The following is a 17,750-nucleotide window of genomic DNA, read 5'->3' on the forward strand; positions in this document are numbered from 1 at the left end:
TCAGCTCTTCATTATGGGAGGTACAATTAAAAGCCATTGGTTATAATAAAACAAATTGCTACACAAAAATGAAGAGTTTCCAGCCCAATATGAAAAGCTAACTCTTATGGGAGTACGTTTCAACTCAATTTTACAACATGAAGAACAATTCAGAACAACGACATCAAAACATGAGTTATCACCAACAGAAAGAGCCCGTTTCTCAGGAACACAGAGCCTGTAGGAGGCTAACCCATAATCTTTGTCAGTTATGGGAAAGCACATTGCTCCGCTTTCAGGAAAGCATGCAGAACGTGGAACCACCAGCAGAAACCCAAACATACACACAGACACAGAGGACTAAGGTACAGCAAAGGGAATGAGTTCGCCAAGCTGTAATGAAGGAAGCAGGGTATGCAAAGCACAGCAGCCATTAGCAATCCGAGAACTCTATTCCTCTAACTGTCTCATAAACACCAGGCAGGCCGGTTTATGAGGTATTGCACCTACTACAACTTACTGTCGGTGAGACAGTGTGTAACTCATATAACCTCTCCTTCAAACTTCAGCAGTTTTATGAAGACAATTTATTCTGTGTGATGTGGGAAAGTATACTGCTGCTGCTTTTATCTACCTGTGATTTACTAGTAATTACATGATCTGAGTTCTGTACAATATACTCTGTGTATTTGTACATTTGAATGGTCTCTCAAATACTTGCCTGCTTTAAATAGATTTCAAATCACACGTGATCTGATTTATAACTGTACAGGTTCGCATGGTGTCTCCTGCCTAAAATACCTTTCCCCCCAAGAGTGCAACATACATTAATCAGTATCTGTAAATAAATATATAAAATAAAACTACACCATGAGTAACAATGTCTCAAACTGGTGTAATAATATGGTAAAAATTGATTTTGGCCTGTTATTCTAAGCAATATACATGAGGTTAAACTAGGAGCAAACTGAAAAATGTAATGAAATACATTGGTTCATTTCATTAAAAAAAAGTTTTAAATCTAATCTGAAGAACTGAGACAATTACTTTGATTGAATTAATATGAAATATAAAATGAGGTTGTTAAAAAAATTCACAGGAAAAGCATATCTGGAATTGCGTACTTCAGAAAACGTTTAACAAAATATTTGAGGATTAAATAACCCTATTACAAGATGCAATCTTCCTGTTTCAGGAATGCCTTCCTATTCAAACAGCACTTTTACACTGAGCTGAATATGCGAAGTCTTGAGAGTATGCTTTATGGCCATCTGAATTAGGACTAAAGTCAGTTCAAAACTACAGAATATTTTTTTCTTGTTATACTGAGAACACCTCTGAAAGGGAAATGAAAGTGAGGTCAAAGAATTTGGTAGCAGCAGACATTACTCATAAACACATTTTTAAAAAGGAGCAGCACTATGGGTGGGATTCATCTCACCAAAATTTAAATAGGCAGTATTCTACACACGGAATTACTCATGTCGAGTCAGTGGGAAGAAATAAGCAAAAAATCATTTGAAGCCAAAATCGTCTTAGGAGCAGATTTTTACCACTTATTAAGTGTTATGCTTGGTAGACTGGACACTGAACAAAAGTCGTCTTCAAATCTTGAATATGCCTTTATGTTTTCATACATATATTATTGAGTTCTCTTTTCTGAGGTTTTTCCTAGTCACCTCGAATACTGTGTTCAGTTTTGGGCCCCTCACTACAAGAAGGACGTCGAGGTGCTGGAGCGTGTCCAGAGAAGGGCAACGAGGCTGGTGAGGGGTCTGGAGAACAAGTCTTATGAGGAGCGGCTGAGGGAACGGGGGTTGTTTAGCCTGGAGAAAAGGAGGCTGAGGGGAGACCTCATCGCTCTCTACAACTACCTGAAAGGAGGTTGTAGCGAGGTGGGTGTTGGTCTCTTCTCCCAAGTAACTAGCGATAGGACGAGAGGAAATGGCCTCAAGTTGCGCCAGCAACAAATAATTTGTGCACAACCTCCAACAGATATTTCTAACCTGTGCTAACAGAATCCAAGTAAGATTTGTAAGACACAAGAAATCTCTAGGAACACTGCACTTGGAAAAATCAAAAGTTCTACTACTTGTATTATTAGCTGTGAACAAGGTCTTTTATTTGTTTGAATGAAAATCTTAAACATTTCCCCAAATGCCCTGGAAATATTCTCCAGTTTGAGAAGTAAGTGTAAATAAAGGCAGAGAGAATAAATTTTCTTTCCAAAGAGATACAAGAGAAAGAGATTCCTGTTGCCCTTGTTGTTTGCCACAGAGATGGGATTTATTTTCCTATTTTCATACAATCTCACATGCTGGCAATGCGATTGATGAATCACTTGGCCTTAGAGTATAAGCTAGATGTCTGAGTTATATCCTATCTGACCAGCATTAAGACTTTTGAAACTCCTTGTCCATTCCAGTTCAACCAGCTTTTTAAGCTGCTGTCAATCAGATCGACTAAAAATACATGTGATGTATAGAAATTCTTGTCCTCAAGCACACTATAAATTACTCTCCAACCCTTGACATACACTAATATGGCTGACATTTTAAAAAGTTTCATTTCTATTACAAGTATTTTGCTTTTAAATGAAATTTCAACTATTTTCATATTTCTATTTCTTGACCCAGCAACAGCCAATTTCAATGCAGCATTAAAACAAAATTTCCACATTACTGCAAAAAATTGAAACTATTTTTCTTGAATGGCGTGACCCTCAAAATCCAAATTTTAAAATAAATACTTCATTCAAATGTAGTCAAGCAAAATTGGCAAGTTGAAGTGAAACACAACATTTAGGAAATACCAGATCAATGTTATGTGTGCGACTCTTATTTTTCCTTTGACATGTAGGCATTATGATTTCATCCTAATTATTTTCAGCAGGGCTTCTGCATGAGACAAGATAAGGCTATTTCATTTTAATCTCCCTGTTCAAAAACTAGTTTCATGTTTTACTTGCTAAACATTACCCAAACTCTCTTCTGAATAGGGAATTATTTAGTACTTTATAGATTTCTCTGTTGTGCTCGGTTCTACAATAGAAAATGTCCTAATACACATGAAGGAATTTATTTTTATAAAAATCTTTGTGAAGCAGAGGGATGACTTGATTTTACAAATGGGAAACTGAGACCCAGAGACATCTGGACTAAATTTAACTTGACATGCCTACAGCTGGATGACAGAATGCAAAGCCCCTCAGCTGCCATTTATTTCAACTGCATTTGGAGTGCTCAGCATACGTGAACATGACTCAGTGTGTGTCTCAAGAAGGACACACAGAAAATGAGTACCCCTGAAAATGGTGTAAGAAGTTTTTTCCAGCATGAAACATGAAGTTTGCATTAATATGGAGACAGAAAATGCAATATAGTCTTCCTCAGTACCCACATTCAGGGCCTTTTGCTACAGCGTTGTGTTTTCTGTTCCAGCAGACAGCTATGTCTCCTGAACTGAAAGCAGGATAGCTGTAGTCACCACTCGCCCCATCTTCTACAACTGAGAAACACAATTCAGCTTTCTTAATATCTAGTTATTGTCAATATCTGAATAAATGTTGGTGGGGAACGGACAGAGGCCTGTTTGGAACTTTTAGCTTCTGCTGCTTTTGTTCCTACCTGGTCCGAGGCCTATGGGCCTCCATCCCTTTGACCCATGGTCTGTGGGAGTAACAAAGCATCTCTCCATTGACCTTACTTGTAATTGCTAACAAAGCCTACAACTGTATTTCATGCTTACAATCTTATCTTCCTGGAAGCTGACTACACAGGTAACATTCCTTGCATTTCTGTGTTAAAAGAACATGAACATGTGAAAAAAGTAACAACAAAACCAAAACCATGATAAGCTTCAAAAGCCACCAATCAGCTGACCAGTGAATCTTCAGGCCTAAAGAGTCAACAAAAGGCCATCACCCAATTTCTTATGTTCTTAAAGCATCTTTAAAGTTAATTTTCAGCTTTTTCCATTGGCGTTTGCCAGCAATTTTGGTTGGATATTTTTATCGTTATTATCATTCTAAAGTCAATGGTTGGACTACTTTTTTAACTATATGAGCAGGAACAAAACATACATTTCCCCCTGTGGTCCGATCAGAATTTCTGCACTGGCGTAACTCTGAAGTAGTTGATTTTAGTTAAGCTTAACATTTTTATTTGAGCTAGGAACATCAAACTTGAAGGGCTTCAAGTACAAGAGCAAAAACTAGTAAACACAGGTAATGATAATCTTATATATGTTGTATATTATAGTCACTGATGTATACAGTATTCAGCCAAAACCTCAGACTTGTACACTTTCAAGTATAAAAATGAATAAAGCTCTTTTAAGTTAAGATTCCAACTAAGGAGCAACAACTGTAAGGAAAATAAAGCTTCAGTCCATTAATCCATCTGAGCAGTAAATATCAGTACAGTGAACTCACTGTATGAAGAGCTAGGTTTCTGCCTTTGAGTTGAGGCAGAAACAGACTATATTCCTCTGAGGAGAATTCTTAAAGTGAAATCATGGATGAATAACATGATGATTTCAGAGGGTTCATAAGCTATGGATAGGAGAGGCTGGAACCGAGCAAACGCTGCACTGAGAACTATACTGTCAAACCCAAGTTAGAAACTATTTTTGAAAGTCGTCAGAAAAACAAATGCAGGAAGAGGATTTGCATTTAGGATTTTGCTTTGAGCCTCAAAGGCTTAAAAGGATAAGATTCATTTAGTGCTGTCTTGAATTTGGCAGTCTGGATTGCAAGGTCCAGCACAACAACTACCAGGCTCCCCACAGCAGTTATGTGCCTGAGAACAGAATATTAATTTGGCTGGTCTTTTAGCAGCACTGAATCCTGGAAATTCACAGAAAAGAAAGGGATATGGAAAATACTGCGAATAAGGACATTCTTTCCTCCAGCTCTTAACTGAAAAACTTCATGGTAATTACCTTAGCAAGAAAACTTGTTTCCATGTTGCAAAACTGCATTTGAGAAACTGGAAAACCAGGAAGGTAACATAGGGAGCACTGATGGGAACCCACTAACATTTGAACTATACGTTACTGATATTGACACTGCTGTGTATATCTAATTTGATTTTCCATGTGTTTAAAGAGACACTGGCCACTAGAGGTACACGTAAATTAGATCACACGTATAGCATTTTACATCAGTGATTACTCCAAAAGCCATAACAGCAATGTAATAGAAGCTTTGACCTACTTTGATTTATTACTCTTTCAGACTCTAGACTAATTTTCCAGATTCTATTACTGAAGCTGACTGAAGAGTTAGACTGCTTTGGGAGCTGAACCTAGAGAGCAGTTGCACTAAGTGTTATTACTAGTGTAACAGAATACAAACTAATGTCTGGCTTCTCAAACAAACTGATTTAAGTAGTAAAACCCAAACACATAAATACTAAACATTGTATGCTGGTGAGCAGCTTCCTACTGGATTTAAAAAGAAAACAGTGGTTGTCTAGAAAAGAAATCTCACAGTTCTATCTAATCAAGCCAGTTTTGATGCCATACAGTCCAAGGTATGGTACAGAAGAAAATGGAAAAAAACCTTTGCTTAAATGGATGTAATTATAGAGAAATAATGAAAAGACTGACTTTGGAAAATGCAAATGTAGATTACGTACATGAGTCTAAACCATAACAAATCAAAAGGAAAATGACATTCATAGCTCTCTGACTTGATCTAATTTGTTTCATAAAGGATTGCACATCTCTACCACAAGGCAGGGTGAAATATCTCCCTATTTTTTGGAAGAAGAAGAAAGGGAAAAATTCAGAGATGGGCATTTAAAATTGAAACATAAAGACTTGTCTTGAAACAAAAAGCAAAGAACTTTAAGTTCCAAATGGGGAAGGATGGAAATTATTTCTGAATTACTCAATTTTTAGAATATAGAAATATATATAACATTATCTGGAAAACAGCTGTGATTTTATCATTCAATTTCTTAGTGCCTTCCTAATAGACATTTTGGATTTTATTTATTCTCTCTCTGATAAATGCAGAACTGTGAAGCATTTAACCATAATAAAGATCAACAAAAAGTATTACAATTTTGATGAGTTGATTAGATAAGGTTTAAGCCAAAATCTGTAATATGAAATGACATGCCATTCAAAACCCCAGTTTTTACCACTCTCCTGAATGTTACATAGTTCTTTGTAAATGAACTTAGTGCTTGAACTGAACTTATTAGTAGAGAACAGAAGAATAAGTTCAAAACGTTAATATGCAGGGATAATTTTATTTGACAGAAGTCACAAGGTAAGCACCATGCACAGAGAAGCTGTAGGATTAAGTAAAATTTTGCTTCTATTTTGTATGTATGAACTAATAATGGATCTAATTTAAGATTCAGCAGTGGGTAAACAAAGATAAATTGTGTTTAAAGTACAAATATAGTAACATTTCTTAATGAATTTTTTAAAATTAATTTTATTGTAAATATCTAAGATGTGATTCATCGAAGTTATTCATGTATACCTTGATCAGATTATTGCAATAATGCACTCTCCTTCCTGATGTAACTTGAAATTTTGCCATACTTTCACTCATGAGCATTTATGACAATAAATGCCTTTCTTGATATGACATCTAGCTCTTGTAGCAAGAGCAGTTCTCTATTCTGGTATGGCAGAGAGAATGCTAAAGAAGATATTTTGTGCAGCTATTAATCCCAATAACAAGAATGAAGATGGAACTAGCAAAGCTATTTTCTACAAAAAAGGAAACTAGATCACTGGCTTTCAATAAATTTTTGCATTTTAATGTGCGCTGAGGAAACCACATTTCTCTAAAAGTAAGAATTTTAATTCATTAATTTTTCTTAAGCCTAGAGTGAGGTAGTACTATTAGCAAAGCAAAATGCAATAGAAAAAATTTAATTCTTTAAATGGCAATTGCCAAATAGAAAGCTTTGACCTCTTGTTCATGTTTGAAAGAGAAATACCTACAAATTCTAATTTTACAAAAAAATAACACAGAAAACCAGGACTAGATTGTACCAGTATAGTCAGACAAAACCCAAATGATTAGTGGATCCTTATTGGCTCTGTTATATTCATTTATTTCTGAACTGTAGATATCACAGATACATAAAGACTTTTTTTTTTTTTTTGTCAAGATATTTTTCTGTTTTCAAGCTGAGGATCTTGTTAAGGACATACCTGGCAAGTTAATTAAAGCCATGTCCATAAACAATATGAAAACCTCAGCATTCCCTCTAATGAATAGAGCTAACTTAGAAAAACATTATTTCAAATTTCAAAGAGCATCTCTACAATGCATATGGGGTTCATAAGGCAATGAGGTAGGTAATCTCAATTTAATGTAGCAATTTTTCTTCAATGGATCAGTATATTTATGTCAGATGTAAAGAAGCAAATTCTCTATCTGCTGGAGTCCTGCTTGAAAGCAGAGAAGAGAATGGAGAGGAGCTGCCTACATTTACTTCATTTTGTCTCCCCTATCCAAGGCATAGCCTTAATTGTCTAAGAGCAATCTTTGTTTATGCCATGAGAGTGATCTTATGTTAGAGAAAATAAAGGCACAGGTCCACTCTTCTTGGTCATGGTCTCCCATCTCCTGAAACACTTTTTCACTTCAATTATGTCACCCTGTAATTGTAAGGGTTGAATGAAATTCTCTATATTGGGAAAAAAAAATTTCCAGCAGATATATTCACTGAAAAGTTTACAAAAGAAAAAGCAAAGAAAAAGGAAGTCCTGTTCCAGAAATTACTATGTGTGACTGATTTTGTTTGTGCTTTCCCTATTTATGGGATGTATTCATATTACAGAAGTAGAAGTTAATTGATGTAACAAAATATAAACTTTGTGCCACTCTAATCAAGTTTGTGCATAATATGTTTTCAAAAATGTACAAGTCAAGGGCATAAATACTGAGTACAAAACCAGCCTAATAATCTGACCAATAACAAAACCATATAATTCACTTGTTACACCTGAAAGTCTAAAGACCACCTATGGTATTTCAAATCTATTTACATTTCTTAGAATTATGTCACACTTTTCTTGCTGTTATTCTAATGATCTTCAAAAACAGTGCTAGAGACAGACCTTTAACAATACGCAATTCAAATTTCAGACATTGTATATGGATATTCACTTAGGATTTTCCTTTATATTAAAATATTTCCATAATTATAAAAACAACACTGACATTAAAGCATTCTGGGGTGCCTAAGAATTGACTGAAGACCTTTTCAGTTATTTGACAATTGCACAGTCAATTATCATGGTTAAATTCATTCTTCTAAATTTTTTATCTGGCAAACTGCCAGAAAATTTAGTTTTTATTTGTAATATAAGAATAAACTAACTAAAAAATTGCATTAATTGGCCCACTGGTTAGAAATCTAGAGAGTAATATTTTAGATAAAAGAGTAATAAACCCAATTTTAAAAAGGGGTGACAAAGTATAAGGGGTTGCCACATTCTTAAGCCAGCATGAGGAAGCTGGCATATCTTCTTGAAGCCAGATGCAGAATTTGCACGTAGGCAGCAAATTCAAAATGCTGGGCTTACTGTGCATGCATTAAGGATGCTCTTGAATCTGACTGTCAAAAGTAGTCCCTTGTTCTAAATGACAAGATTCAGTTATTTACAACATTTTGTAATGCATACTATATAGAATACTTTAACTTAGAGCACATAAAAATCTTCCTGCAGTCTCTGAATGGACTTCTGAAGTCAACTACCTGTTGCAGGAAACAGTATTTCCTCTTGTTCTCTGAATACTGTTGAGACTTAATTCCCTGTACTGGTCCCTCTGCTCTTGTTTTATCAGGTAAGATAATACAAGTCTCTTTTTATTAACAATGCTAAGTATACAATCAAATCCCATCAACCAGTATGCAGCCAACACATATTCCAAAACTATTTTTATGGAAATAATGTACTTTGTGGGAGAGAAAAATAACATGAAATTTTGTAGATCTTTCACAACACAAAGCATCATGTTCTAACCACTCAATGAGGCTAAATAAAACATCTGACAAGCTACAGACCTGAGTGTCTCCCTCTTTGAAAAACTTACTTTTTTTTTTTTTTTTAGAAAGCAGGGGATAGCACTGCAGTAAACATTTTGCTGCCACTATACTTTCAACAAGCAGGTCAATAGGTTTCCTTCATTACGCTTTTAGTCAAACACATAGCGCATGCAGAAGCTGGGGGGGGTGGGGGGAGAGAGGGGGGGAGAGAAAGAGAGAGAGACTGATGCTGGTAATAAAAAATCTGAGATACAAATGAGGATAAAAATGGGGCCATTGTGTAATATTACCTAAGTGTAATTTTATAAATTAGGAGACTATGGACCTTCTTTGGTCAATCCATTAGTTCTACATTCTGTACAGTATTTCTAAGACACAAGCTGAAGTCAGAGCACGTCTAATAATGTAAGTGAAGCCAATCTGATTAAATAATTTCTTAAGTGAACTACTGCTGTTAAAAAAAATAAATTCTGTTTTGTGACAACTGAATAATAAGTAAATTATAGATGTATTACACACATACTATACTGCACAACTGCTAAGTCAGCACAATTCTTAATTAATATTTCTACTCTTAGAAAAATCATTTAAGTAGTCCTGCTAACACTTAGGAAAATTACAGGCATGAAGGTAACTGGTTTTCATGAAGGGGGAAAAACTTTATTGCTTATTGTGAAATTCAAACAGAACATGAATTTATATTTTATCATTATACCATTTTAGAGCATTAAAGCTTTACTCCTCTTGCCACAAGGGAATCACTTTTTAAAGAAACTCACTTTGATTTAACTGAATTGAACCAAAGACAGCACCTCAGTTTTTAAAAACTTTCTGCCCATTCCTCTCAAATAGGCATCAGCTGACCGCATCCACAGTTTCACCAGTGGAACTGGTGACAATAAAAAGGAACAGGTGAAAAGAAGCTTTTCCTAATTATTGGACTCTGAGATGCAAAATAGCCTCTACAAGGATGTTTTCTATGAAAAAAATCAGGCAGCAAATACTACCTCAAATTCTTCACAATGCAGAATACACAAATCCCAAGTTTCTCTTCTGCTGGAAGATCTTTTACTTCTTCAATCAAAGACCTTCTATGTAACAGCAGAAAAAACTCCCTGAGAGTACACTCACCTCCCTTTTTGGCAATCTTGGCTCAAGGAGTGCCAGTTAATCCAATTCCAGACCTTTTCTCAACAATTAGAATTGTAAGGAAATTTCTTACGATGAATCTACAATGTCTATTTCCGAAAAACAGATTTCAGAAATTGTTTATATCAGGTTATCTTTTCTTTTATCTTTTGTTGTACCTTTGTCAGAGGGCACGTTCAGCTGAATTCCCACAGCATTGATTCCATTTCTCTCGTCTCTGTGTTCCTGGCGTCCTCTGAAGGTCCAAAGCTATTTGGTGATGACTTGGACATATAAAATTAAGAAGCTCTGAACTTGGTGCTTAAGAAAAATATTTTCTTGGAATAAGAACCACAGAAATAGGTGTAGACACAAGAAACAACCTTGAGATCCTACCAAAAGTGTGGTCCTTTTTTCCCCCTGGATATGAGACATTATGCAATACAACATTACTCCTTTTCTTCCCCTTGATCAAAACTAATGGCAGGCTTTTGGACTCGATTTAACAATACCTCAGTTTGGGAGATTTTCTATCATATCATTTAGAGGTCAGGATGTTGTTTACTCATAGCAGCCTTTCCCATTTTCCAAAATAATAGCAGATGACATTGAGCATTGCCACATGCATCCTGACATCAAGCTGTATTTCTGAATGAGTCTCTTACAAAGCTAGAAACTACACTACAAATCCTTTATGGACCCCAGAGAACCTCCAGTCCCTCCTTGCCTCTTCAAATAGCTACAATTGCCACAGAGATCTTCAGTTTCAATTGATTTGTTCCTTTGGATCTGTCATTGGCTCAAACGGTCTGTTCAAAAATACACAGGGTGCTATCCTGCCACCAGAGAAGAACATATCCATATTTTTCTTACACCTTCAGTTTGCAGTTTAAAAGAGGGGAGTCTTGCACTGTATGTTTCATAAGCATGAAATTCTGATCAGCTAGAATTTTTTTATCTGCATCACAAGATCCAGTTCACCAGGCAGCCAGGTTATCCGCATTTTAGCTATGAAGATCTTCCCTTTAGACAGAGTATAAAGGACAAATTGCTTGTACAGTCTCGCAGTGCCACATTGGTACTTCAGCTAGCAGACTCTTTATTACAAATTGCAAAGCCATCCTTTGTGGACAGTGTTCACTAAGTTTTCATGCACTTAATACTCCAATTTTCTTCTTCAGTTGCAGTAGAATCTAACTATTCCAAGATCACTAATTGGTACTACAGCCTGATAGCTTTGGAGAAGGCAAAGTAGTTTTTGGAATCTGATCAAGCAGGAGACCCATACATGTTGACCAGTCACCAGCCACAGAACCTTGGTTTGTATTTCTTTCGAAGACAGTGATCCCTCCAGAACATGAAAAAGCAAATGGCTGAAGCTGCAGGCAAAGCAAGAGTCGTCCAGTTTCCCTGAAAGTGGCTTATTTACTTCATAATCCGTAAAAGCATGTTCACCATTTTTGCTGATGTGAACTATCACAGTTGGATTCTTTGGAAACAAAGTGTCATCAAGCTGAAATGCCTGTTGATCCAGTGCTTTTTCTTAATTTCACACAGATCATTCAGAAGAATGGCTGGTTGAGTGAGGATGGCATTTGTCTTGCATCTGTATGCACTAAACTTAATTTCTTGCTCCTGTATTAGCTTAGAAAAAAGTGTCTTGTATGTGTATGAGTATAGTAATATTTATTTATTCCATATTGGTGTTTTGATGATAATCATGATAAAAACAGCGAGGCTTTCATATAATACAGTAACGAGGCACAACAAACGGCAGAATACCTATCAGGTGCTTTTAAGAACACATACTTGATTATCTTTAAAATGACTTGTCTCCTGCTGGAGCCAGACAGCAACTATTTATCTATGACAGAAAAACTGGTAAGCATCTTTCCTCTTCAAAACTTTTTTATTGGATCTTTTGCCTGTTCATACACTGAAACTAGAAAAAAAACTTTCTATTGCTAAGGATAAGGAAGTGCTAGGAATGACTGCTTGAGAAGCTGAAGCTTTTGAGAACAAATTAGACGCACATCAGCAAGGTATTGCTTACACGCAGATCCTCCTGCTTAGGGACAAAGTGATTGAGTAGGTGAGCATAAGATGTTTGCATTTTGTATGATGCTCATTAATAGAACATTCACATCAGGTCTAGAACTTGGCCCACAGTGTGAGATAGAGCGAACTGTCATCTTTTTATGAGATCTTGTCAACTTTAAGGGATTCTTTTAAAATACAGAATAAATAACTGTATGTGCTCAAGACTGATTCAGAATTGCAGAAAACCTCAAGTCCATCTTTTTGATACTCATCCATTAATCAATTATAATAATATGCTGAAGCCTAATCTTTACACAGTGGGTCATGGCATTAATTTGACAGTATTTTATAAATTCTGTTTTTATCCCACGATGTTGTGAATTCTAGTTTATCTTAACATCTTTCTCCTTTTTTCCCCATCCTAATTACAATTGAACGTATTTTTCTTTTCAATTCTTGCTCAGATGGTACTGTACCTTATTATAGAAGACTATTGTGAAGCTGATATGGAAGTATTTACAACAGTATATATATTTTGGCAGGCAGTGACCCAAGCCAGAGCTTTGGGAATTAATAATGAACTTCAGATATCATAAAACCACCTATATCTAGACAGGTAATTAGTAATCATAATGTGATGGCCATCTTTACAGAGTCTTTCCAGTTTCACTGGCTGAAAATGGGTCAGACTAACCAGTGAAGCATTCTGCAGCCTGGACATTTGTAAATTTATTATTTTTATTTTAATGTAAGAGATAATTAAGGATGCTTTTATCATGTAATTTATGCTTATATGTTATGTAGCAGTTGCCTAGCTAGACTACACATCATGGTGGTCCCAGACTGGTACAGTGATTTTAAAACCACGCTGAACATGGTTGCAGATTAATCATGCAAAATCTGCCCCCCCCAGCTGATTTTTCCCCACTTGTGCACAGTGCAATGCAAAAAGGAAAAAAGTAAATAAAACCAAAAAAGTGTGATGGGCGAGCAGGTCGACTGTGTGAGAGAACACGTGCAAAGTATACCTCAGAAACACTATAGGTGGATGAGCACGAAGGGAGCCGAGCCTGGTTGTGCAGTGGGGAAAAGAAAACATTGTTAAAAAAGAAATGGTGGCACAGTAAGGGTCTCAGAAGGTTTTCTGTATAGGTGGTTCCAGCACTGACATTGTAGCAGGGGGTTCATTAAGTTTCCATGACCAGCTATTTCAGAAACTTCAAATTTATGCCTTTTAAGGTGGAAGCTTCTTAAAAACAAAACAAAACAAAACTGTATTTATTTATAAAATAATTAAAACTAAAGATGAATCTGAAGACAACTATCAATCCTTCCTCCTCTAAATAACTGACAACACTATCCTTAGGACAATAAGGTATTCTAGGATAAAGCTTTACCAATCTCTTTCATTTAAAACTACTAGTTTTATTCTAACTCTGCAAAGGGTACAATGTGAAAACCCATTAGAGGCCCTATTCTTCCCTGTATATCTTTATGTTTTCAGATGCTCAGAACCAGCACTTTGACAACGGAGGTTTTTCTTCAATCTCACTGCCCCAAAAACCAGAATAACTTGCAAAGTTAAATGACTAACGGCCAGATATAGGTCAGTAGAAATCTGCAGATTATGTCCCTAAGCAACGTAAAGTGCTGTGATTCTTGACGGACACTGTCCGCTGTCGAAAGCTTTCAGCACAAACACAAATTAATTGGTAACACTACAGTTTTACTGATAGCCCAAGGAACACTTTGTTTATACAAGATACCCATTTTTCTATACTATTAATCACTCAGACATAACTCAAGTATTAAAAAAGGACTCTCCAGTTATTTATAGGATTTCTTTTCCTAACAAATCTGAAAATCCTTTCTTTGGTTGAAAACATTTCATGTTTCAATTACAAAGAGTAGTCTGAGTTTTGTGGTTTTTTTTTCCCTTGACTTTTGCTAGCTTAATAATGATATGATGACAACTGGCTGTGAAGAAAGAGTAAAAGCAGCCTAATAAATGAATTTTAAAAAGACATGGTTGTTATAAATGCATTAAAAATCTCCTCTTGATTTTTTTCTAGGGGTGGAAAAATGATTTATCAGAAGCCCCAGCAAAACTTCCTTAGGACTTCAAAAAAATTAGTATCTGTACAGCAGTTTGGATACCTTTGTGGTAAAGATGAACCCAGCAAGAATTTCCACATAAATTATTAGTGACCACTTGCTGACTTAGGTATTATGATGGACTGAGCAGAGAACATGGTACTCATAAAGAGTCTCTCATGAATATTCTTCAATCTCAAATGTGTATTTAATTCTTCATTGAAAAATAAAATTTCACTTCCAGGAAAATTCTACAGTCGCATTTGTCTGTGTTCATTTATGTCTCCATTATATACTTCTATACAGCTGTTTTTTCTTCACTGAGAATTTTTTAATACTCTGAAAATATTTTTGTTCCTTTTTGGCATCGTCTGTTTCGTTTGCTCTTCTAGATAACATTACTAAGGAAATCTGAATCACTTCACATCTTAAATGTTAACACACACTCAGCATTTCTTCACCTGATGAAATGTTTTCTTACAGTGAGCTGATTTGCAGAAGGATTAAGTCAAAAATAGAAAATTCCTTCACACAAATAGAAAGAGTAGAAAATGCAGTTTTAAGAAATCAAGTATTATTCTTAAAATCTATTTTGTAAAAAAAAAAAAAGAAAAAGAAAAAAGAAAAAAGAGAACCCCTTCTGACAGAGCAAAAACTTTCTAGAAACATTGCTTTGAAAGCTTTCTAAGAAAGATAAGGTGTGCTTTTGCTTAGAACAGGGGTTCTGCTATTCACCTAAGGCTTCTGGATGAGTCTCTAATCAAGATTCTCATAAATAATGTCCAACCATTGTTCCCATGGTTTGTCTTGCAACAGCATGGAAAAAGAAGAACGACTAGCTTTAGTTTTGCAGGTGAGGATCCAAAGAATGCAGTAACAGCAAGAAACATCACAGCAGCAGTTTTTTAAGTATCAGCAACTAGATAAACAAGAACAACAACGATGAGGAGGTTTGCAATCGTACTCTGCAAAGTTTTTAAGAAGTTGTCTACTCCTCACACTAACTTACAAGGGGTATGTTAGACACATGTCTGCTTTAATCTTCTCTTAGACAACTACTATAAGTGGAATGCTATTACTTTCCTTGTCAAATTAGCCTGTGATCTAATTATCCATATTTTCATTAATATCTAGGCTAAACTTACCATTTAACTTCAGTCTTATTCCTATCAGTAATCACTTTAAATCATTTTGTATTTTCTTTTTTATGAAAAAAGTTCCAGTTGTATAGAAGCAAATGACATTCCCTTCAGTAAGATACCTGTATATTTTATTTCTCCCTATGCTCAAACACACACACAATTTTCCTTAGTATCTTAATCTCACTCACTCCAAATTCTTTTTTTCTTATTCATTTTCTCATAATGATGAAATTGAAGGTATGCTCGTGTTCTAGTCTCAAAATGATCTAATGTTCTTGAAGAAAGGGTTATGCTCATACCACGCTTCTGCACATAGTGATTGCTGTTTTTTTTCAACAGGATCACACAATGAGACTGTTTAATCTGCTGCACACTTATAATTTCCTGATCATTTCTATGTCATTGCTTTCTTGTTAACTAGTCTCCATTTTTGAGCATCTGCCTGATTTCAGCATTTTCTAAGTGTATTGCTTCTGTGTTATTAAAATTAAATGTCAATACTTTTCCAAGCTCCTTTGATGATTCTGCAATCTACAACCTACTGCTTACAATTTGTTGTCATATATGAACTCCAGTGACTGTTTCTTCCAGTTTGAGAGAGGAGGCAGCTCTCCTTATTTTGTATGCTACCTGACAACCCCTACATATTGCGTTAGGTGAAGCTAACGTGCTAACATTTGAGCTGTTGGGCTCTTTTCCCCCATGAACATTCAAGTTAAGGGGCCATGTTGTCAGTCACAGAAATTCCCCACTATGAGAATGATCTTAAGAGCTACGCCCATTTACACCGAGAATCTCATTCAAAGGCTGCAAGAGCAATTTGTTGTTAGTCTGAGGGCCTTACTGGCTTGACTCAGATCTTTAATAATGGAGTATTAAGACCAGGAATAAAAGCCCTGTAAATGTAATCCTTCATCATGATCAAAGAAGGCAGGTACTTAAAGTAAGACAGAACACTGCATGCAGGAGACCGTAGAGACTGAGAGATACAGCTCTGTGTGAAAAATGACAATCCTGGTGTCATTAAACATCATCTGTGGACAGTATTTGGCCTCTGCTGTGAATTCTGAGAACTTTTTTCTTGAACAAAACCAGAACCTTTGATTTGGAACTATGCTGGTCAAAAGCCACACAAAAATTGTTTTTCATATTACTTGGGAACTCTGTGTAGAACTTCTATACTTAGATTTAATTTTTTTTCTGATGGACTTTCCATAACATTTTTCTGCAGAGTTTAAACTTGCATTTAAAATTCTTAGTCTGCACAATTAAAAAAAAAAGTATCTATCTTCAAAACACAGATTGAAGCAGTATTGTTCTGTTGAATCTCAGTTGAACACACTTGCAGGAAGGTACCGATTTTAGCAGGTATTATGAGTTCTAAAATATAAACCAGTCAGCTGTTTTCACTGTTTATCATCTCAGTAGCTAATGCACTTATTTGCTACTGCTACATTAATTTGAACAGTAGGGGAATGCTAACATGTCGAAGTGATAGAAGACTAATTTTTCTAAACAATATTTAGAAACAGAGACCTTCGAACACAGGTCTCTGGGAGGGGTCAAAGGATTAAGCCATGAAAAGAACTGCAATAGCTGCAAGGAAGATGAATGAAGATCTCAAGAAGAAATGGAAAAACAAATCTCAGGTCAGGATAACTTTTTTTGTAAATTGTTATGCGTTACTGCTGATATTAAACGTAGTGTTTTAAAATGAAAACTACTCAAGCCCCCAAACTGCTTAATTAACTCAAATTTTCATGCATGTTTTCAGTGCAATTTTATTTTAAATATCTGGCAGGCTTTCTAAACTTTTGGTGGAATCTGGGATATTCTGCAGAATTCCAATGTTTCCTACGTATTTCCAATGGCCTTTGAATTTAATCTGGAAAGCATGTCTTTGCAACTCATTCTGGAACAAAGGTTCCACCTTAATAGTATACACAATTGTGCAATAGCATTTCCTTTTCACTTATGGGGCTGGCCATCAGATACTATATGCTCCCCCTCCCACACCATTCAATACATTTGCCACATTGTAGGAGTATTAACAACTTACATCTAAACCCCTTTCCAAAAGCAGTATGGAAGAGATGAAAATTATTTTAAAGATGAACTATTAACAGATCCCTCATTATTTTCTTTCCAATTGTCCACTATTTAGGAAGGATTTGTTCTATTCTTTGATCAGTCATTTGTATGTTGTCTTTTAAAATGTTGCCTTATCTAAAACATCCATTATTACAGCATGAATCAGAGCGGCAGTGACAAAGCAGCAGGTTTTAGTTATATGTTATTATACTTGCAATGTGTCCTGCTTGTTTTAAGAAACTTAAAGGGC

At 35.6% G+C, this 17,750-nt stretch overlaps 1 protein-coding gene across 22 annotated transcripts in view; it reads right to left on the minus strand.

Annotated features, from left to right (window-relative positions):
* Positions 1–17,750, minus strand: part of GPHN (gephyrin) — a 301,882-nt gene that overhangs the window by 59,292 nt on the left and 224,840 nt on the right. For 13 of the 22 annotated variants that reach the window (XM_076344873.1, XM_076344879.1, XM_076344866.1 and 10 more), the window contains one exon: positions 13,202–13,243. The exons of the other annotated variants lie outside the window; for them this stretch is intronic. In XM_076344873.1, the coding sequence (XP_076200988.1) occupies positions 13,202–13,243 (42 nt within the window). The remainder of the gene's footprint in view (positions 1–13,201; positions 13,244–17,750) is intronic. 22 annotated transcript variants of the gene reach the window in all.

This window comes from Aptenodytes patagonicus, chromosome 7, assembly GCF_965638725.1.
Source record: "Aptenodytes patagonicus chromosome 7, bAptPat1.pri.cur, whole genome shotgun sequence".
Lineage (NCBI taxonomy): Eukaryota > Metazoa > Chordata > Aves > Sphenisciformes > Spheniscidae > Aptenodytes > Aptenodytes patagonicus.